Source organism: Bufo bufo, chromosome 8, assembly GCF_905171765.1.
Source record: "Bufo bufo chromosome 8, aBufBuf1.1, whole genome shotgun sequence".
NCBI lineage: Eukaryota > Metazoa > Chordata > Amphibia > Anura > Bufonidae > Bufo > Bufo bufo.
In genome coordinates, this window is record NC_053396.1 from 1,173,919 (window position 1) to 1,195,248 (window position 21,330).

At 57.2% G+C, this 21,330-nt stretch overlaps 1 protein-coding gene across 1 annotated transcript in view; it reads right to left on the reverse strand.

The window, feature by feature from the left end:
• Positions 1-29: 29 nt before the first annotated feature.
• The window catches only part of CNTRL (centriolin), a 109,808-nt gene continuing 88,507 nt past the window's right edge, over positions 30-21,330 (reverse strand). Inside the window, 14 exon segments of the mRNA XM_040406034.1 lie at positions 30-231; positions 1,181-1,271; positions 1,359-1,559; positions 1,702-1,764; positions 1,872-2,132; positions 2,315-2,455; positions 2,598-2,803; positions 8,878-9,103; positions 9,282-9,470; positions 9,771-9,844; positions 15,318-15,475; positions 20,387-20,604; positions 20,733-20,848; positions 20,940-21,099. Of these exon segments, the coding sequence (XP_040261968.1) occupies positions 1,185-1,271; positions 1,359-1,559; positions 1,702-1,764; positions 1,872-2,132; positions 2,315-2,455; positions 2,598-2,803; positions 8,878-9,103; positions 9,282-9,470; positions 9,771-9,844; positions 15,318-15,475; positions 20,387-20,604; positions 20,733-20,848; positions 20,940-21,099 (2,100 nt within the window). The 3' untranslated portion in view covers positions 30-231; positions 1,181-1,184.

Consider the following 21,330-nt stretch of genomic DNA (forward strand, 5'->3'; position numbering starts at 1 on the left):
GGACCGCCCGCCAGAAGAAGGGACCAGAGTCTATAAAAGGGTCATTTATTCAAAGAAATTCTTTAAAAAAAAATGAACACAAAAATAAATAAATCTGTACAAATCAGTGCGATCCCTGACATAGCGGGAGTACTGCACCCATAGATCCTTCCTGAGCGTCACACGTGGTAATACATCATCCACCAAGGCACGGAGATCCAGAGCTGCATGGTCACACCGCCACCTCCGCCCCTGAAATACAGGACACAAGGCATTACCCCCAACACACAGAGCTGCCTATACACGCAGCGGTATTAATGTACATAGGAGCAGTATTATAGTAGTATTAATGTACATAGGAGCAGTATTATAGTAGTATTAATGTACATAGGAGCAGTATTATAGTAGTATTAATGTACATAGGAGGCAGTATTATAGTAGTATTAATGTACATAGGAGCAGTATTATAGTAGTTATATTCTTGTACATAGGAGGCAGTATTATAGTAGTTATATTCTTGTACATAGGAGGCAGTATTATAGTAGTTATATTCTTGTACACAGGAGGCAGTATTATAGTAGTTATATTCTTGTACATAGGAGCAGTATTATAGTAGTTATATTCTTGTACATAGGAGGCAGTATTATAGTAGTTATATTCTTGTACATAGGAGGCAGTATTATAGTAGTTATATTCTTGTACACAGGAGGCAGTATTATAGTAGTTATATTCTTGTACATAGGAGCAGTATTATAGTAGTTATATTCTTGTACGTAGGAGCAGTATTATAGCAGTTATATTCTTGTACGTAGGAGCAGTATTATAGCAGTTATATTCTTGTACGTAGGAGGCGGTATTATAGCAGTTGTATTCCTGTATGTAGGGGGCGGTATTATAGCAGTTGTATTCCTGTACGTAGGGGGCAGGATTATAGCAGTTGTATTCCTGTACGTAGGGGGCAGTATTATAGCAGTTGTATTCCTGTACGTAGGGGGCAGTATTATAGCAGTTGTATTCCTGTATGTAGGGGGTGATATTCTTACATATAGGGGCAGATTTATGATACCAGTCTAAAAGAAAATCTTGCACATAGAAACCAGTCATGGCACAGCTTTTGATTTTCAGGAGCAAAATATGAAATGAAAGCTGTTCTGTGATTGGTAGTTATGGGCACATCTCCCCCTGGGGTGGGTGCTCTTACCTGCTCAGGGCTGGGTGCTGCTCCGGATGGCTGGGTGCCAGGCTGATAATTCCGTTGGATCAGGTGCGGTGCTGGATCTTTGTTTCAAACCCTAAGACACACAAGAGTTCAGTCCTGCCTGCCTCTAGCCCACCGTGTCAGGTTGTGGGGACCTGTAGGTGACATTCTTCCCGCTCACCTGGTTTAGTAGGAGGCTGTACACCCCTCGGGTCGGTGAGTTCTTCAGCCCAGAGGAATTGTGGGAATCGGCGGAAACATTTGAGACCAGGTCATCGAGTGCATCGAGCTGCCGCCTGAGACTGTGCAGGGAGCCCTCCGTCTGCTGACGCCCCTGACTCAGCACATCCGCTTGTTTGGACATGCGCTGGTGGAGCTGCGCCTACAAGGAACGAGATGACATCATCATCAGGCGCTCGCATACAGGCCGGAGGAGTTTATAAAAGAAGACCCTGGCAGTGTTGTGGTTCATTGCCACCCTGTAGAGAAGGATGCGGCTATGAGGGGCTCGGGGACGTCATCACCTTCAGTCGATCCTCCTGCTGCCGCAGCTTTTCTCGTAAGGCCTCTCCGCGCCATTGTTCATCCTGTGAGGAGGAGACGCAGGGTCTTACACCTTAGCTGGCAGTCCGATCAGTTCCTCCCACTGCAGTATGTGACGAGCCATGACATGGGCCCCTCAGGCTCCACTCACCAGTAGCTGACTCCTAGGGGGGCCCCTGTTCTCCTGGGGGGAGGGGTTTGCTGAGAAAGGGTAGTCGTCCTTCAGATGGTCGAGCTGAGCCTGGAGGCTGTGGTTCTGCTCGAGGTCCACGTCCTCCAGCAGCTCGTCCGCTGCGCTGCTCTGAAGCTCCTGTAAGCTGCTCTGGATCTCCAGCTTCACTTGGGCTTTTAACTCCTTCACGGCCTCGTTGACCTCCTGTTGCCGCCGATCCAGTTCTTCCTGACTCTTCAGCTGCAGTGAAAACTGCAAATTATTCCCTTCATCCACAAAAAGTGTATGAGACAACAACCCCCATCATCCACCTCTGCCTAAGATGACCTGAGCATGAAGGGGAGACACTAGTGATGTGACGCCTGCATTATACCTCTCAGTTGTGTGGGACCCCGCCATAATGTGACTGACGGGGGGCTCACCTGTTCCTGCAGCGCACCGTGCTCCGCCTGCAGCTGTCTCAGCTCCTTCAGGAGCCGCCTGGCTCGCTCCTGGTTCTCGTACGCGGCTTGTTCCACTGTCGTCTGCTGTTTCTTTAAGTTGCTGATTTCCCTTTTTAGTTCCTAAAAGAGACACAATGGTGAAGAGCGTCAGCGGCTTCTCCTGCCGGTCACAAGAAGGGGCTGTATTAACCAAAACTACAACTCTCATCGTGCTCAGATGTGACCGATATCCACCATGACTGGCAGGGTCAGAATGTCGCACCTCAGCCGCTTCCTCATACTGCAGCCGCTGCTTGCTGATGGCTTCCTTCAGTGTGACCATTCTCTTCTCCTCTCTCTTGCTCGCTGAGGTCGCCTCGTCTTGTAAGCGTCTCAGATCACATCTATACGTCTCCAGCGCCTTCTCCAGAGCAGCCACCTCGCTGGATTTGTCCTGTAGCTGCTTCTCTCGGTCAGACAGGAGACGTCCTGGAAGAGTAAGGGGATTAATGGGCAGTTTATGAAAGGGAAACTACAACTCTCATCATGACATGCTGGTAGTAATACTAGGAGACTCCGAGTGGAGGATTAATTCCTGCTGCACTATATTATCCACCTGCTCCGTATACAGTGCAGGGACATCATGGGTACAGAATAGCCACGCTTCCATACAGCCGCAGCAAGCGCCACCCATACAGCCGCCCGGCCGCAGCAAGCGTCATCTATACAGCCGCCCGGCAGCAGCATGCGCCATCCACACAGCCGCAGGAAATGCCATCTATACAGCCGCCCGGCCGCAGCAAGCGCCATCTATACAGCCGCCCGGCCGCAGCAAGCGCCACCCATACAGCCGCCCGGCCGCAGCAAGCGCCATCTATACAGCCGCCCGGCCGCAGCATGCGCCATCCACACAGCCGCAGGAAATGCCATCTATACAGCCGCCCGGCCGCAGCAAGCGCCATCTATACAGTCGCCCGGCCGCAGCAAGCGTCATCCATACAGCCGCCCGGCCGCAGCAAGCGTCATCCATACAGCCGCCCGGCCGCAGCAAGCGTCATCCATACAGCCGCCCGGCCGCAGCAAGCGTTATCCATACAGCCGCCCGGCCGCAGCAAGCGTCATCTATACAGCCGCAGCAAATGCCATCCATACAGCCGCCCGGCTGCAGCAAATGCCATCTATACAGCCGCAGCAAATGCCATCCATACAGCCGCCCGTCTGCAGCAAATGCCATCTATACAGCCGCAGCAAATGCCATTCATACAGCCGCCCGGCCGCAGCAAGCGTCATCTATACAGGCGCCCGGCCGCAGCAAGCGTCATCTATACAGGCGCCCGGCCGCAGCAAGCGTCATCTATACAGGCGCCCGGCCGCAGCAAGCGTCATCTATACAGCCGCCCGGCCGCAGCAAGCGCCATCCATACAGCCGCCCGGCTGCAGCAAATGCCATCTATACAGCCGCAGCAAATGCCATCCATACAGCCGCCCGTCTGCAGCAAATGCCATCTATACAGCCGCAGCAAATACCATTCATACAGCCGCCCGGCCGCAGCAAGCGTCATCTATACAGGCGCCCGGCCGCAGCAAGCGTCATCTATACAGGCGCCCGGCCGCAGCAAGCGTCATCTATACAGGCGCCCGGCCGCAGCAAGCGTCATCTATACAGGCGCCCGGCCGCAGCAAGCGCCATCTATACAGGCGCCCGGCCGCAGCAAGCGCCATCTATACAGGCGCCCGGCCGCAGCAAGCGCCATCTATACAGTCGCCCGGCCGCAGCAAGCGTCATCTATACAGCCGCAGCAAATGCCATTCATACAGCCGCCCGGCCGCAGCAAGCGCCATCTATACAGTCACCCGGCCGCAGCAAGCGTCATCCATACAGCCGCCCGGCCGCAGCAAGCGTCATCCATACAGCCGCCCGGCCGCAGCAAGCGTCATCCATACAGCCGCCCGGCCGCAGCAAGCGTCATCCATACAGCCGCCCGGCCGCAGCAAGCGTCATCCATACAGCCGCCCGGCCGCAGCAAGCGTCATCCATACAGCCGCCCGGCCGCAGCAAGCGTCATCTATACAGCCGCAGCAAATGCCATCCATACAGCCGCCCGGCTGCAGCAAATGCCATCTATACAGCTGCAGCAAATGCCATCCATACAGCCGCCCGTCTGCAGCAAATGCCATCTATACAGCCGCAGCAAATACCATTCATACAGGCGCCCGGCCGCAGCAAGCGTCATCTATACAGGCGCCCGGCCGCAGCAAGCGTCATCTATACAGGCGCCCGGCCGCAGCAAGCGTCATCTATACAGGCGCCCGGCCGCAGCAAGCGTCATCTATACAGGCGCCCGGCCGCAGCAAGCGTCATCTATACAGGCGCCCGGCCGCAGCAAGCGTCATCTATACAGGCGCCCGGCCGCAGCAAGCGCCATCCACACAGCCGCAGGAAATGCCATCTATACAGCCGCCCGGCCGCAGCAAGCGCCATCCATACAGCCGCCCGGCCGCAGCAAGCGCCATCTATACAGCCGCCCGGCCACAGCAAGCGCCATCCACACAGCCGCAGGAAATGCCATCTATACAGCCGCCCGGCCGCAGCAAGCGCCATCTATACAGCCGCCCGGCCGCAGCAAGCGCCATCTATACAGTCACCCGGCCGCAGCAAGCGTCATCTATACAGCCGCAGCAAATGCCATTCATACAGCCGCCCGGCCGCAGCAAGCGCCATCTATACAGTCACCCGGCCGCAGCAAGCGTCATCTATACAGCCGCAGCAAATGCCATTCAGACAGCCGCCCGGCCGCAGCAAATGCCATTCAGACAGCCGCCCGGCCGCAGCAAGCGCCATCTATACAGTCGCCCGGCCGCAGCAAGCACCATCCATAGAGCCGCCCGGCCGCAGCAAGCGCCATCTATACAGTCGCCCGGCCGCAGCAAGCACCATCCATACAGCCGCCCGGCCGCAGCAAGCGCCATCCATACAGCCGCCCGGCCGCAGCAAGCGCCATCCATACAGTCGCCCGGCCGCAGCAAGCGCCATCCATACAGCCGCCCGGCCGCAGCAAGCGTCATCTATACAGCCGCAGCAAATGCCAACTATACAGCCGCCCGGCCGCAGCAAGCGTCATCTATACAGCCGCAGCAAATGCCATCTATACAGCCGCAGCAAATACCATTCATACAGCCGCCCGGCTGCAGCAAGCGTCATCTATACAGCCGCCCGGCCGCAGCAAGCGTCATCTATACAGGCGCCCGGCCGCAGCAAGCGTCATCTATACAGGCGCCCGGCCGCAGCAAGCGTCATCTATACAGGCGCCCGGCCGCAGCAAGCGTCATCTATACAGCCGCAGCAAATGCCATCCATACAGCCGCCCGGCTGCAGCAAATGCCATCCATACAGCCGCCCGGCTGCAGCAAATGCCATCCATACAGCCGCCCGGCTGCAGCAAATGCCATCTATACAGCCGCAGCAAATACCATTCATACAGCCGCCCGGCTGCAGCAAGCGCCATCTATACAGTCACCCGGCCGCAGCAAGCGTCATCTATACAGCCGCAGCAAATGCCATTCATACAGCCGCCCGGCCGGAGCAAGCGCCATCTATACAGTCACCCAGCCGCAGCAAGCGTCATCCATACAGCCGCCCGGCCGCAGCAAGCGCCATCTATACAGTCACCCGGCCGCAGCAAATGCCATTCAGACAGCCGCCTGGCCGCAGCAAGCGCCATCTATACAGTCGCCCGGCCGCAGCAAGCGCCATCCATACAGCCGCAGCAAGCGCCATCCATACAGTCGCCCGGCCGCAGCAAGCGCCATCCATACAGCCGCCCGGCCGCAGCAAGCGCCATCTATACAGCCGCAGCAAATGCCAACTATACAGCCGCCCGCCGCAGCAAGCGTCATCTATACAGGCGCCCGGCTGCAGCAAGCGCCATCTATACAGCCGCAGCAAATGCCATCTATACAGCCGCAGCAAATACCATTCATACAGCCGCCCGGCTGCAGCAAGCGTCATCTATACAGCCGCCCGGCCGCAGCAAGCGTCATCTATACAGCCGCCCGGCCGCAGCAAGCGTCATCTATACAGCCGCCCGGCCGCAGCAAGCGTCATCTATACAGCCGCCCGGCCGCAGCAAGCGTCATCTATACAGGCGCCCGGCCGCAGCAAGCGTCATCCATACAGCCGCCCGGCCGCAGCAAGCGCCATCCATACAGCCGCCCGGCCGCAGCAAATACCATTCATACAGCCGCCCGGCTGCAGCAAATGCCATCCATACAGCTGCCCGGCCGCAGCAAGCGTCATCTATACAGCCGCAGCAAATGCCATTCATACAGCCGCCCGGCCGCAGCAAGCGCCATCTATACAGTCACCCGGCCGCAGCAAGCGTCATCTATACAGCCGCAGCAAATGCCATTCAGACAGCCGCCCGGCCGCAGCAAATGCCATTCAGACAGCCGCCCGGCCGCAGCAAGCGCCATCTATACAGTCGCCCGGCCGCAGCAAGCACCATCCATAGAGCCGCCCGGCCGCAGCAAGCGCCATCTATACAGTCGCCCGGCCGCAGCAAGCACCATCCATACAGCCGCCCGGCCGCAGCAAGCGCCATCCATACAGCCGCCCGGCCGCAGCAAGCGCCATCCATACAGCCGCCCGGCCGCAGCAAGCGCCATCCATACAGCCGCCCGGCCGCAGCAAGCGTCATCTATACAGCCGCAGCAAATGCCAACTATACAGCCGCCCGGCCGCAGCAAGCGTCATCTATACAGCCGCAGCAAATGCCATCTATACAGCCGCAGCAAATACCATTCATACAGCCGCCCGGCTGCAGCAAGCGTCATCTATACAGCCGCCCGGCCGCAGCAAGCGTCATCTATACAGGCGCCCGGCCGCAGCAAGCGTCATCTATACAGGCGCCCGGCCGCAGCAAGCGTCATCTATACAGGCGCCCGGCCGCAGCAAGCGTCATCTATACAGCCGCAGCAAATGCCATCCATACAGCCGCCCGGCTGCAGCAAATGCCATCCATACAGCCGCCCGGCTGCAGCAAATGCCATCCATACAGCCGCCCGGCTGCAGCAAATGCCATCTATACAGCCGCAGCAAATACCATTCATACAGCCGCCCGGCTGCAGCAAGCGCCATCTATACAGTCACCCGGCCGCAGCAAGCGTCATCTATACAGCCGCAGCAAATGCCATTCATACAGCCGCCCGGCCGGAGCAAGCGCCATCTATACAGTCACCCAGCCGCAGCAAGCGTCATCCATACAGCCGCCCGGCCGCAGCAAGCGCCATCTATACAGTCACCCGGCCGCAGCAAATGCCATTCAGACAGCCGCCTGGCCGCAGCAAGCGCCATCTATACAGTCGCCCGGCCGCAGCAAGCGCCATCCATACAGCCGCAGCAAGCGCCATCCATACAGTCGCCCGGCCGCAGCAAGCGCCATCCATACAGCCGCCCGGCCGCAGCAAGCGCCATCTATACAGCCGCAGCAAATGCCAACTATACAGCCGCCCGCCGCAGCAAGCGTCATCTATACAGGCGCCCGGCTGCAGCAAGCGCCATCTATACAGCCGCAGCAAATGCCATCTATACAGCCGCAGCAAATACCATTCATACAGCCGCCCGGCTGCAGCAAGCGTCATCTATACAGCCGCCCGGCCGCAGCAAGCGTCATCTATACAGCCGCCCGGCCGCAGCAAGCGTCATCTATACAGCCGCCCGGCCGCAGCAAGCGTCATCTATACAGCCGCCCGGCCGCAGCAAGCGTCATCTATACAGGCGCCCGGCCGCAGCAAGCGTCATCCATACAGCCGCCCGGCCGCAGCAAGCGCCATCCATACAGCCGCCCGGCCGCAGCAAATACCATTCATACAGCCGCCCGGCTGCAGCAAATGCCATCCATACAGCTGCCCGGCCGCAGCAAGCGTCATCTATACAGCCGCAGCAAATGCCATTCATACAGCCGCAGCCAGCGCCATCCATATAGTCGCCCGGCCACAGCAAGCGCCACCCATACAGCCGCCCGGCCGCAGCAAGCGCCATCTATACAGCCGCAGCAAGCGTCATCCATACAGCCGCCCGGCCGCAGCACGCGCCACCCACACAGCCGCAGCACGCGCCACCCACACAGCCGCAGCACGCGCCACCCACACAGCCGCAGCACGCGCCACCCACACAGCCGCAGCACGCGCCATCCACACAGCCGCAGCACGCGCCACCCACACAGCCGCAGCACGCGCCACCCATACAGCCGCAGCACGCGCCATCCACACAGCCGCCTGGCCGCAGCACGCGCCACCCACACAGCCGCCTGGCCGCAGCACGCGCCATCCACACAGCCGCAGCACGCGCCATCCACACAGCCGCCCGGCCGCAGCACGCGCCACCCATACAGCCGCCCGGCCGCAGCACAGTCCTTGTTAAGCTGGATGTGGCACCCTCATCCCGGGCAGAAGGACAAGTAAACATCAGAAGCTGATAACAGAATGATAACCCCCATCAGATACAGGATGTCGGATTCTTCAAGCTGCGGGCTCATTTCAGTAAAGTCAGGGAATGTAATTACTTGCAGCGTCCAGCGACTCCTCCAGCGCAGCGCCCCACCGCTCCTCCTGCTGCAGCTTCAGGGCACGCCCCTCCTGGGCACTGACTCTTTGGGTGATCATATCCAGGTTGTTCTGCCTGTCAGACCGCTCCCTCTCATAGTTCTGCCTGTCAAGCTCCAGTTTTGCGGCTGCCCCTCGGAGCTGCTCTTCCTGCTCTTTGATTTCTTTCAGGATTTGCTTCCATTGCTGGAGAAACAGAATGAACACATTGAAGGGACGGGGACAATAAACCGCCCTCCGCTGTGCGGGAAATGCTGGATGGTAAACCACCGCGTCGTCAGCATGCCCCCTGCAGGTACCAGAGGGGACTGTGACCGGTGAGGCCCCAGTGATCAGACAATGGTTATTACAGTGGTGTCCTCACCGCGTCCTGCAGGGCGACTTCACCCTCCTTCTCCTCCACAGTTCTCTGCAGCTGCCTCAGGCGCTCCTCCGTCCTCCGCTCCTTCTCCTGCAGCAGCCGGTGTCTCCCTGCAGCGTCTCTCATCTCCTCCTGCAGAGACGTCTTCTGCTGCAACATGTCGTCCCGCTGCTTGGTGGTGCTCCGCAGATCCTGGAAGAGAACAGCGAATCATAGCGGAGGCTGCGCCGCCCTGCCACTGTCTAGTTACAGCCGCCCCGCCGCTTTATACACTGTAAACCAGGGGTCAGCAACCTCCGGCATTCCAGCTGATGAGAAACTACAATTCCCAGCGTCCTCCATCCATTTCTATGGGAGGTCAGAGAAGATTAAGTAGTGATGCTGGGAGTTGTAGTTTCACAACAGCTGGAGTTCCGGAGGTTGCCGACCCCTAAACGGTCGCCTAACCCTGGCCAGCAGGGGGCGCTGAGTCACTATTACTCCATATTGTACCTGCTCCAGCAGCCGCAGTTGGTCCTTCAGAGCAGCGAGTTCTTTTATCAGGCCGTTCATCTCATCGGTTTTATCTGTGATCAGGAGAGGAAGTCTCAGTAACTGGAGCAGCCTTTAGTGCCGCACACTGACCCCCCCCCGCACAGGTCATCACCAGAGGAGCAGCCTTTAGTGTCACACACTGACCCCCGCACAGGTCATCACCAGAGGAGCAGCCTTTAGTGCCGCACACTGACCCCCCCCCGCACAGGTCATCATCAGAGGAGCAGCCTTTAGTGCCGCACACTGACCCCCCCGCACAGGTCATCACCAGAGGAGCAGCCTTTAGTGCCGCACACTGACCCCCGCACAGGTCATCACCAGAGGAGCAGCCTTTAGTGTCACACACTGACCCCCGCACAGGTCATCACCAGAGGAGCAGCCTTTAGTGCCGCACACTGACCCCCCCCCGCACAGGTCATCACCAGAGGAGCAGCCTTTAGTGTCACACACTGACCCCCGCACAGGTCATCACCAGAGGAGCAGCCTTTAGTGCCGCACACTGACCCCCCCCCGCACAGGTCATCACCAGAGGAGCAGCCTTTAGTGCCGCACACTGACCCCCCCGCACAGGTCATCACCAGAGGAGCAGCCTTTAGTGCCGCACACTGACCCCCGCACAGGTCATCACCAGAGGAGCAGCCTTTAGTGCCGCACACTGACCCCCGCACAGGTCATCACCAGAGGAGCAGCCTTTAGTGCCGCACACTGACCCCCCCCGCACAGGTCATCACCAGAGGAGCAGCCTTTAGTGTCTCACATGTCATCACCAGAGGAGCAGCCTTTAGTGTCACACATGTCATCACCAAAGGAGCAGCCTTTAGTGTCACACAGGTCATCACCAGAGGAGCAGCCTTTAGTGTCACACATGTCATCACCAGAGGAGCAGCCTTTAGTGTCACACAGGTCATCACCAGAGGAGCAGCCTTTAGTGTCACACAGGTCATCACCAGAGGAGCAGCATTTAGTGTCACACATGTCATCACCAGAGGAGCAGCCTTTAGTGTCACACATGTCATCACCAGAGGAGCAGCCTTTAGTGTCACACAGGTCATCACCAGAGGAGCAGCCTTTAGTGTCATCACCAGAGGAGCAGCCTTTAGTGTCATCACCAGAGGAGCAGCCTTTAGTGTCACACATGTCATCACCAGAGGAGCAGCCTTTAGTGTCACAGATGTCATCACCAGAGGAGCAGCCTTTAGTGTCACAGATGTCATCACCAGAGGAGCAGCCTTTAGTGTCACACATGTCATCACCAGAGGAGCAGCCTTTAGTGTCACACATGTCATCACCAGAGGAGCAGCCTTTAGTGTCACACATGTCATCACCAGAGGAGCAGCCTTTAGTGTCACACATGTCATCACCAGAGGAGCAGCCTTTAGTGTCACACAGGTCATCACCAGAGGAGCAGCCTTTAGTGTCACACAGGTCATCACCAGAGGAGCAGCCTTTAGTGTCACACATGTCATCACCAGAGGAGCAGCCTTTAGTGTCACACAGGTCATCACCAGAGGAGCAGCCTTTAGTGTCACACAGGTCATCACCAGAGGAGCAGCCTTTAGTGTCACACAGGTCATCACCAGAGGAGCAGCCTTTAGTGTCACACATGTCATCACCAGAGGAGCAGCCTTTAGTGTCACACAGGTCATCACCAGAGGAGCAGCCTTTAGTGTCACACATGTCATCACCAGAGGAGCAGCCTTTAGTGTCACACATGTCATCACCAGAGGAGCAGCCTTTAGTGTCACACATGTCATCACCAGAGGAGCAGCCTTTAGTGTCACACATGTCATCACCAGAGGAGCAGCCTTTAGTGTCATCACCAGAGGAGCAGCCTTTAGTGTCATCACCAGAGGAGCAGCCTTTAGTGTCACACAGGTCATCACCAGAGGAGCAGCCTTTAGTGTCACACATGTCATCACCAGAGGAGCAGCCTTTAGTGTCATCACCAGAGGAGCAGCCTTTAGTGTCACACATGTCATCACCAGAGGAGCAGCCTTTAGTGTCACACATGTCATCACCAGAGGAGCAGCCTTTAGTGTCACACATGTCATCACCAGAGGAGCAGCCTTTAGTGTCACACATGTCATCACCAGAGGAGCAGCCTTTAGTGTCACACAGGTCATCACCAGAGGAGCAGCCTTTAGTGTCACAGATGTCATCACCAGAGGAGCAGCCTTTAGTGTCACACATGTCATCACCAGAGGAGCAGCCTTTAGTGTCATCACCAGAGGAGCAGCCTTTAGTGTCACAGATGTCATCACCAGAGGAGCAGCCTTTAGTGTCACACAGGTCATCACCAGAGGAGCAGCCTTTAGTGTCATCACCAGAGGAGCAGCCTTTAGTGTCACACATGTCATCACCAGAGGAGCAGCCTTTAGTGTCACACATGTCATCACCAGAGGAGCAGCCTTTAGTGTCATCACCAGAGGAGCAGCCTTTAGTGTCACACATGTCATCACCAGAGGAGCAGCCTTTAGTGTCACACAGGTCATCACCAGAGGAGCAGCCTTTAGTGTCATCACCAGAGGAGCAGCCTTTAGTGTCACACATGTCATCACCAGAGGAGCAGCCTTTAGTGTCACACATGTCATCACCAGAGGAGCAGCCTTTAGTGTCACACAGGTCATCACCAGAGGAGCAGCCTTTAGTGTCATCACCAGAGGAGCAGCCTTTAGTGTCACACATGTCATCACCAGAGGAGCAGCCTTTAGTGTCACACATGTCATCACCAGAGGAGCAGCCTTTAGTGTCATCACCAGAGGAGCAGCCTTTAGTGTCACACATGTCATCACCAGAGGAGCAGCCTTTAGTGTCACACATGTCATCACCAGAGGAGCAGCCTTTAGTGTCATCACCAGAGGAGCAGCCTTTAGTGTCACACATGTCATCACCAGAGGAGCAGCCTTTAGTGTCACACATGTCATCACCAGAGGAGCAGCCTTTAGTGTCACACATGTCATCACCAGAGGAGCAGCCTTTAGTGTCACACATGTCATCACCAGAGGAGCAGCCTTTAGTGTCACACATGTCATCACCAGAGGAGCAGCCTTTAGTGTCATCACCAGAGGAGCAGCCTTTAGTGTCACACATGTCATCACCAAAGGAGCAGCCTTTAGTGTCACACATGTCATCACCAGAGGAGCAGCCTTTAGTGTCACACATGTCATCACCAGAGGAGCAGCCTTTAGTGTCACACATGTCATCACCAGAGGAGCAGCCTTTAGTGTCACACATGTCATCACCAGAGGAGCAGCCTTTAGTGTCACACAGGTCATCACCAGAGGAGCAGCCTTTAGTGTCACACATGTCATCACCAGAGGAGCAGCCTTTAGTGTCACACATGTCATCACCAGAGGAGCAGCCTTTAGTGTCATCACCAGAGGAGCAGCCTTTAGTGTCACACATGTCATCACCAGAGGAGCAGCCTTTAGTGTCACACATGTCATCACCAGAGGAGCAGCCTTTAGTGTCTCACATGTCATCACCAGAGGAGCAGCCTTTAGTGTCACACATGTCATCACCAGAGGAGCAGCCTTTAGTGTCACACATGTCATCACCAGAGGAGCAGCCTTTAGTGTCACACATGTCATCACCAAAGGAGCAGCCTTTAGTGTCACACAGGTCATCACCAGAGGAGCAGCCTTTAGTGTCACACATGTCATCACCAGAGGAGCAGCCTTTAGTGTCACACATGTCATAACCAGAGGAGCAGCCTTTAGTGTCACACATGTCATCACCAGAGGAGCAGCCTTTAGTGTCACACATGTCATCACCAGAGGAGCAGCCTTTAGTGTCACACATGTCATCACCAGAGGAGCAGCCTTTAGTGTCACACATGTCATCACCAGAGGAGCAGCCTTTAGTGTCACACATGTCATCACCAGAGGAGCAGCCTTTAGTGTCATCACCAGAGGAGCAGCCTTTAGTGTCACACATGTCATCACCAGAGGAGCAGCCTTTAGTGTCATCACCAGAGGAGCAGCCTTTAGTGTCACACATGTCATCACCAGAGGAGCAGCCTTTAGTGTCACACAGGTCATCACCAGAGGAGCAGCCTTTAGTGTCATCACCAGAGGAGCAGCCTTTAGTGTCACACATGTCATCACCAGAGGAGCAGCCTTTAGTGTCACACATGTCATCACCAGAGGAGCAGCCTTTAGTGTCACACATGTCATCACCAGAGGAGCAGCCTTTAGTGTCACACATGTCATCACCAGAGGAGCAGCCTTTAGTGTCACACATGTCATCACCAGAGGAGCAGCCTTTAGTGTCATCACCAGAGGAGCAGCCTTTAGTGTCACACATGTCATCACCAGAGGAGCAGCCTTTAGTGTCATCACCAGAGGAGCAGCCTTTAGTGTCACACATGTCATCACCAGAGGAGCAGCCTTTAGTGTCACACATGTCATCACCAGAGGAGCAGCCTTTAGTGTCACACATGTCATCACCAGAGGAGCAGCCTTTAGTGTCACACAGGTCATCACCAGAGGAGCAGCCTTTAGTGTCATCACCAGAGGAGCAGCCTTTAGTGTCACAGATGTCATCACCAGAGGAGCAGCCTTTAGTGTCACACAGGTCATCACCAGAGGAGCAGCCTTTAGTGTCACACATGTCATCACCAGAGGAGCAGCCTTTAGTGTCACACATGTCATCACCAGAGGAGCAGCCTTTAGTGTCACACATGTCATCACCAGAGGAGCAGCCTTTAGTGTCATCACCAGAGGAGCAGCCTTTAGTGTCACACATGTCATCACCAGAGGAGCAGCCTTTAGTGTCACACAGGTCATCACCAGAGGAGCAGCCTTTAGTGTCATCACCAGAGGAGCAGCCTTTAGTGTCACACATGTCATCACCAGAGGAGCAGCCTTTAGTGTCACACATGTCATCACCAGAGGAGCAGCCTTTAGTGTCACACAGGTCATCACCAGAGGAGCAGCCTTTAGTGTCATCACCAGAGGAGCAGCCTTTAGTGTCACACATGTCATCACCAGAGGAGCAGCCTTTAGTGTCACACATGTCATCACCAGAGGAGCAGCCTTTAGTGTCACACAGGTCATCACCAGAGGAGCAGCCTTTAGTGTCTCACATGTCATCACCAGAGGAGCAGCCTTTAGTGTCATCACCAGAGGAGCAGCCTTTAGTGTCACACATGTCATCACCAGAGGAGCAGCCTTTAGTGTCACACATGTCATCACCAGAGGAGCAGCCTTTAGTGTCATCACCAGAGGAGCAGCCTTTAGTGTCACACATGTCATCACCAGAGGAGCAGCCTTTAGTGTCACACATGTCATCACCAGAGGAGCAGCCTTTAGTGTCACACATGTCATCACCAGAGGAGCAGCCTTTAGTGTCATCACCAGAGGAGCAGCCTTTAGTGTCATCACCAGAGGAGCAGCCTTTAGTGTCACACAGGTCATCACCAGAGGAGCAGCCTTTAGTGTCACACATGTCATCACCAGAGGAGCAGCCTTGTGTGACACACTGCTCCGCTATTTCCCGCCTCACCTCGCAGGGTCTGCTGAGCGGCCTCGGTTTCCTGCCTCGCCGCCTGCTTCTGCTTCTTCAGGTCACTCAGCTCGTTCTCTAAGCTCCTTACATCAGCCTCCAGTCTCTCCAGAGCGCTCCCCGCTGTCCTGTTACATTCCTCCATGTCTGACAACGCTCTGACAACAAAAAACACAGGAAACAACTCACAAACATGTAAGGAAGTCAGTGTCACATCGAGAACAACAGGCGAGCAAAATCAGACAGCAACCTGTCCTCCTGCTACAGTCCCTGCCTGCATCTGACCCCTCCCCCTGCTGCAGTCTTCTCCCTCGTCTCCTCCTCCTGCAGTCTTCTCCCTCGTCTCCCCCTGCTGCAGTCTTCTCCCTCGTCTCCTCCTCCTGCAGTCTTCTCCCTCGTCTCCTCCTCCTGCAGTCTTCTCCCTCGTCTCCTCCTCCTGCAGTCTTCTCCCTCGTCTTCTCCTCCTGCAGTCTTCTCCCTCGTCTCCTCCTCCTGCAGTCTTCTCCCTCGTCTCCTCCTCCTGCAGTCTTCTCCCTCGTCTCCCCCTGCTGCAGTCTTCTCCCTCGTCTCCTCCTCCTGCAGTCTTCTCCCTCGTCTCCTCCTCCTGCAGTCTTCTCCCTCGTCTCCTCCTCCTGCAGTCTTCTCCCTCGTCTCCTACTCGTGCAGTCTTCTCCCTCGTCTCCTCCTCCTGCAGTCTTCTCCCTCGTCTCCTCCTCCTGGAGTCTTCTCCCTCGTCTCCTCCTCCTGCAGTCTTCTCCCTCGTCACCTCCTCCTGCAGTCTTCTCCTTCGTCTCCTCCTCCTGCAGTCTTCTCCCTCGTCTCCTCCTCCTGCAGTCTTCTCCCTCGTCTCCTCCTCCCCCTGCTGCAGTCTTCTCCCTCGTCTCCTCCTCCTGCAGTCTTCTCCCTCGTCTCCTCCTCCCCCTGCTGCAGTCTTCTCCCTCGTCTCCTCCTCCTGCAGTCTTCTCCCTCGTCTCCTCCTCCTGCAGTCTTCTCCCTCGTCTCCTCCTCCCGACCCCTCCCCCTGCTGCAGTCTTCTCCCTCGTCTCCTCCTCCTGCAGTCTTCTCCCTCGTCTCCTCCTCCTGCAGTCTTCTCCCTCGTCTCCTCCTCCTGCAGTCTTCTCCCTCGTCGTCTCCTCCTCCCGACCCCTCCCCCTGCTGCAGTCTTCTCCCTCGTCTCCTCCTCCTGCAGTCTTCTCCCTCGTCTCCTCCTCCTGCAGTCTTCTCCCTCGTCTCCTCCTCCTGCAGTCTTCTCCCTCGTCACCTCCTCCTGCAGTCTTCTCCCTCGTCACCTCCTCCTGCAGTCTTCTCCCTCGTCACCTCCTCCTGCAGTCTTCTCCCTCGTCTCCTCCTCCTGCAGTCTTCTCCCTCGTCTCCTCCTCCTGCAGTCTTCTCCCTCGTCTCCTCCTCCTGCAGTCTTCTCCCTCGTCTCCTCCTCCCCCTGCTGCAGTCTTCTCCCTCGTCTCCTCCTCCCCCTGCTGCAGTCTTCTCCCTCGTCTCCTCCTCCTGCAGTCTTCTCCCTCGTCTCCTCCTCCTGCAGTCTTCTCCCTCGTCTCCTCCTCCTGCAGTCTTCTCCCTCGTCACCTCCTCCTGCAGTCTTCTCCCTCGTCACCTCCTCCTGCAGTCTTCTCCCTCGTCACCTCCTCCTGCAGTCTTCTCCCTCGTCTCCTCCTCCTGCAGTCTTCTCCCTCGTCTCCTCCTCCCCCTGCTGCAGTCTTCTCCCTCGTCTCCTCCTCCCCCTGCTGCAGTCTTCTCCCTCGTCTCCTCCTCCTGCAGTCTTCTCCCTCGTCTCCTCCTCCTGCAGTCTTCTCCCTCGTCTCCTCCTCCTGCAGTCTTCTCCCTCGTCTCCCCCTGCTGCAGTCTTCTCCCTCGTCTCCCCCTGCTGCAGTCTTCTCCCTCGTCTTCTCCTCCTGCAGTCTTCTCCCTCGTCTCCTCCTCCTGCAGTCTTCTCCCTCGTCTCCTCCTCCTGCAGTCTTCTCCCTCGTCTCCTCCTCCTGCAGTCTTCTCCCTCGTCTCCCCCTGCTGCAGTCTTCTCCCTCGTCACCTCCTCCTGCAGTCTTCTCCCTCGTCACCTCCTCCTGCAGTCTTCTCCCTCGTCTCCTCCTCCCCCTGCTGCAGTCTTCTCCCTCGTCTCCTCCTCCCCCTGCTGCAGTCTTCTCCCTCGTCTCCTCCTCCTGCAGTCTTCTCCCTCGTCTCCTCCTCCTGCAGTCTTCTCCCTCGTCTCCTCCTCCTGCAGTCTTCTCCCTCGTCTCCTCCTCCTGCAGTCTTCTCCCTCGTCTCCCCCTGCTGCAGTCTTCTCCCTCGTCTCCTCCTCCTGCAGTCTTCTCCCTCGTCTCCCCCTGCTGCAGTCTTCTCCCTCGTCTTCTCCTCCTACAGTCTTCTCCCTCGTCTCCTCCTCCTGCAGTCTTCTCCCTCGTCTCCTCCTCCTGCAGTCTTCTCCCTCGTCTCCTCCTCCCCCTGCTGCAGTCTTCTCCCTCGTCTCCTCCTCCCCCTGCTGCAGTCTTCTCCCTCGTCTCCTCCTCCTGCAGTCTTCTCCCTCGTCTCCTCCTCCTGCAGTCTTCTCCCTCGTCTCCCCCTGCTGCAGTCTTCTCCCTCGTCTCCTCCTCCTGCAGTCTTCTCCCTCGTCTCCCCCTGCTGCAGTCTTCTCCCTCGTCTCCCCCTGCTGCAGTCTTCTCCCTCGTCTTCTCCTCCTGCAGTCTTCTCCCTCGTCTCCTCCTCCTGCAGTCTTCTCCCTCGTCTCCTCCTCCTGCAGTCTTCTCCCTCGTCTCCTCCTCCTGCAGTCTTCTCCCTCGTCTCCCCCTGCTGCAGTCTTCTCCCTCGTCTCCTCCTCCTGCAGTCTTCTCCCTCGTCTCCTCCTCCTGCAGTCTTCTCCCTCGTCTCCTCCTCCTGCAGTCTTCTCCTCCTGCAGTCTTCTCCCTCGTCTCCTCCTCCCCCTGCTGCAGTCTTCTCCCTCGTCTCCTCCTCCCCCTGCTGCAGTCTTCTCCCTCGTCTCCTCCTCCTGCAGTCTTCTCCCTCGTCTCCTCCTCCCCCTGCTGCAGTCTTCTCCCTCGTCTCCTCCTCCTGCACTCTTCTCCCTCGTCTCCTCCTCCCCCTGCTGCAGTCTTCTCCCTCGTCTCCTCCTCCTGCAGTCTTCTCCCTCGTCTCCTCCTCCTGCAGTCTTCTCCCTCGTCTCCTCCTCCCGACCCCTCCCCCTGCTGCAGTCTTCTCCCTCGTCGTCTCCTCCTCCCGACCCCTCCCCCTGCTGCAGTCTTCTCCCTCGTCTCCTCCTCCTGCAGTCTTCTCCCCCTCGTCTCCTCCTCCTGCAGTCTTCTCCCTCGTCTCCTCCTCCTGCAGTCTTCTCCCTCGTCTCCTCCTCCTGCAGTCTTCTCCCTCGTCTCCTCCTCCTGCAGTCTTCTCCCTCGTCACCTCCTCCTGCAGTCTTCTCCCTCGTCTCCTCCTCCTGCAGTCTTCTCCCTCGTCTCCTCCTCCCCCTGCTGCAGTCTTCTCCCTCGTCTCCTCCTCCCCCTGCTGCAGTCTTCTCCCTCGTCTCCTCCTCCTGCAGTCTTCTCCCTCGCCTCCTCCTCCTGCAGTCTTCTCCCTCGTCTCCCCCTGCTGCAGTCTTCTCCCTCGTCTCCCCCTGCTGCAGTCTTCTCCCTCGTCTCCCCCTGCTGCAGTCTTCTCCCTCGTCTCCCCCTGCTGCAGTCTTCTCCCTCGTCTCCCCCTGCTGCAGTCTTCTCCCTCGTCTCCCCCTGCTGCAGTCTTCTCCCTCGTCTCCCCCTGCTGCAGTCTTCTCCCTCGTCTTCTCCTCCTGCAGTCTTCTCCCTCGTCTCCTCCTCCTGCAGTCTTCTCCCTCGTCTCCCCCTGCTGCAGTCTTCTCCCTCGTCTCCTCCTCCTGCAGTCTTCTCCCTCGTCTCCCCCTGCTGCAGTCTTCTCCCTCGTCTCCTCCTCCTGCAGTCTTCTCCCTCGTCTCCCCCTGCTGCAGTCTTCTCCCTCGTCTCCCCCTGCTGCAGTCTTCTCCCTCGTCTCCTCCTCCTACAGTCTTCTCCCTCGCCTCCTCCCCTGCTGCAGTCTTCTCCCTCGTCTCCTCCTGCTGCAGTCTTCTCCCTCGTCTCCTCCTGCTGCAGTCTTCTCCCTCGTCACCTCCTCCTGCAGTCTTCTCCCTCGTCTCCCCCTCCTGCAGTCTTCTCCCTCGTCTCCTCCTCCCCCTGCTGCAGTCTTCTCCCTCGTCTCCTCCTCCCCCTGCTGCAGTCTTCTCCCTCGTCTCCTCCTCCTGCAGTCTTCTCCCTCGTCTCCTCCTCCTGCAGTCTTCTCCCTCGTCTCCCCCTGCTGCAGTCTTCTCCCTCGTCTCCTCCTGCTGCAGTCTTCTCCCTCGTCTCCCCCTGCTGCAGTCTTCTCCCTCGTCTCCCCCTGCTGCAGTCTTCTCCCTCGTCTCCCCCTGCTGCAGTCTTCCCCCTCGTCTCCCCCCTGCTGCAGTCTTCTCCCTCGTCTCCTCCTCCTGCAGTCTTCTCCCTCGTCTCCCCCTGCTGCAGTCTTCTCCCTCGTCTCCCCCTGCTGCAGTCTTCTCCCTCGTCTTCTCCTCCTGCAGTCTTCTCCCTCGTCTCCTCCTCCTGCAGTCTTCTCCCTCGTCTCCTCCTCCTGCAGTCTTCTCCCTCGTCTCCTCCTCCTGCAGTCTTCTCCCTCGTCTCCCCCTGCTGCAGTCTTCTCCCTCGTCTCCTCCTCCTGCAGTCTTCTCCCTCGTCTCCCCCTGCTGCAGTCTTCTCCCTCGTCTCCCCCTGCTGCAGTCTTCTCCCTCGTCTTCTCCTCCTACAGTCTTCTCCCTCGTCTCCTCCTCCTGCAGTCTTCTCCCTCGTCTCCTCCTCCTGCAGTCTTCTCCCTCGTCTCCTCCTCCTGCAGTCTTCTCCCTCGTCTCCTCCTCCCCCTGCTGCAGTCTTCTCCCTTCTCTTGCTGCATTGCTCCACTTCTGCATTTTGACACTTGACTATGAATTAACCCTTTATAGACTACTAGTAAATAAATGATTCTCAGTTGTCAGCCAACACAGGCTCCTCCTGTAATGACTGTCCCCAGTGGTGAGGACGGTGTATGACACTTACTTTTTGCTCTGGTCGAGTTGGCACTCCAGCTCCTTGTTGTTTTCCTGCAGATTCTCCTTCTGCTTGCTCAGGGCCTCCACCTTCTCCTGCAGGGCGTGCATCTGCGTCATCAGGAGCTCAATCTCTTGGTGGTCTTTCTCCAGTAGCTGCCGCTGCCACTCCACTTCTCCATGGGCCCGCGGCAACGTCCTCTGCAGGTTCTCCAGCTCCAGCTTTCCCTGCGGACACAGTGCTCATTTAACCCTTATTAACTCGGGTCCTACAGGTCACTGCACACCCAGTACGTGGAGCAGATGCCACGGAATGACTGGGGAGTGCAGTGCGCATGTACCGCAGCACATCTCACCTGCAGCAGCAGCGCCTGCGTCCTCTCCAGGTCACTGATCTTCTGCTCGTGCTGCAGTCTCAGGCCCTGAAGCTCGCTGTCCTCCAGTTGCTGCATCTCCAGAATGTGCTTTAGCTCTGTCAACAAGGAAAGCGAGCAGTGATGGATTCAGCAGCTTCTTCACCCCAGGGGTCATGATGTCACGTGTGGTGTATGCGGACATCTCACCGGACTTCTGTGTGTGGACCTCAGAGATGGTTTTCTGCAGTTTCTCCTCTTCCTCCAGGACTTCCTGTCTGCTGGCGGAGAGCTGTGTCCTCTTCTCGTTCAGCTGCGCACTCGCTTCTCCTTTCTGGACACTTAAATCTTCCAGGATGGATTTCACCTCCTGCAAATGACAAAAGAGACTTAGAAAAGACAAAACGGCGAGGTTTTCATACAGTTACATCTTCATTTTCTGTTAGGCTCCATTTAGACGTCCGTAATGGGTTTTGCGGATCCACGGATGGCGGCATTTTGCGGACCGCACATCGCCGGCACTAATAGAATATGCCTATTCTTGTCTGCAATTGCGGACAACAATAGGACATGTTCTATTTTTTCGGGAACGGAACGGAAT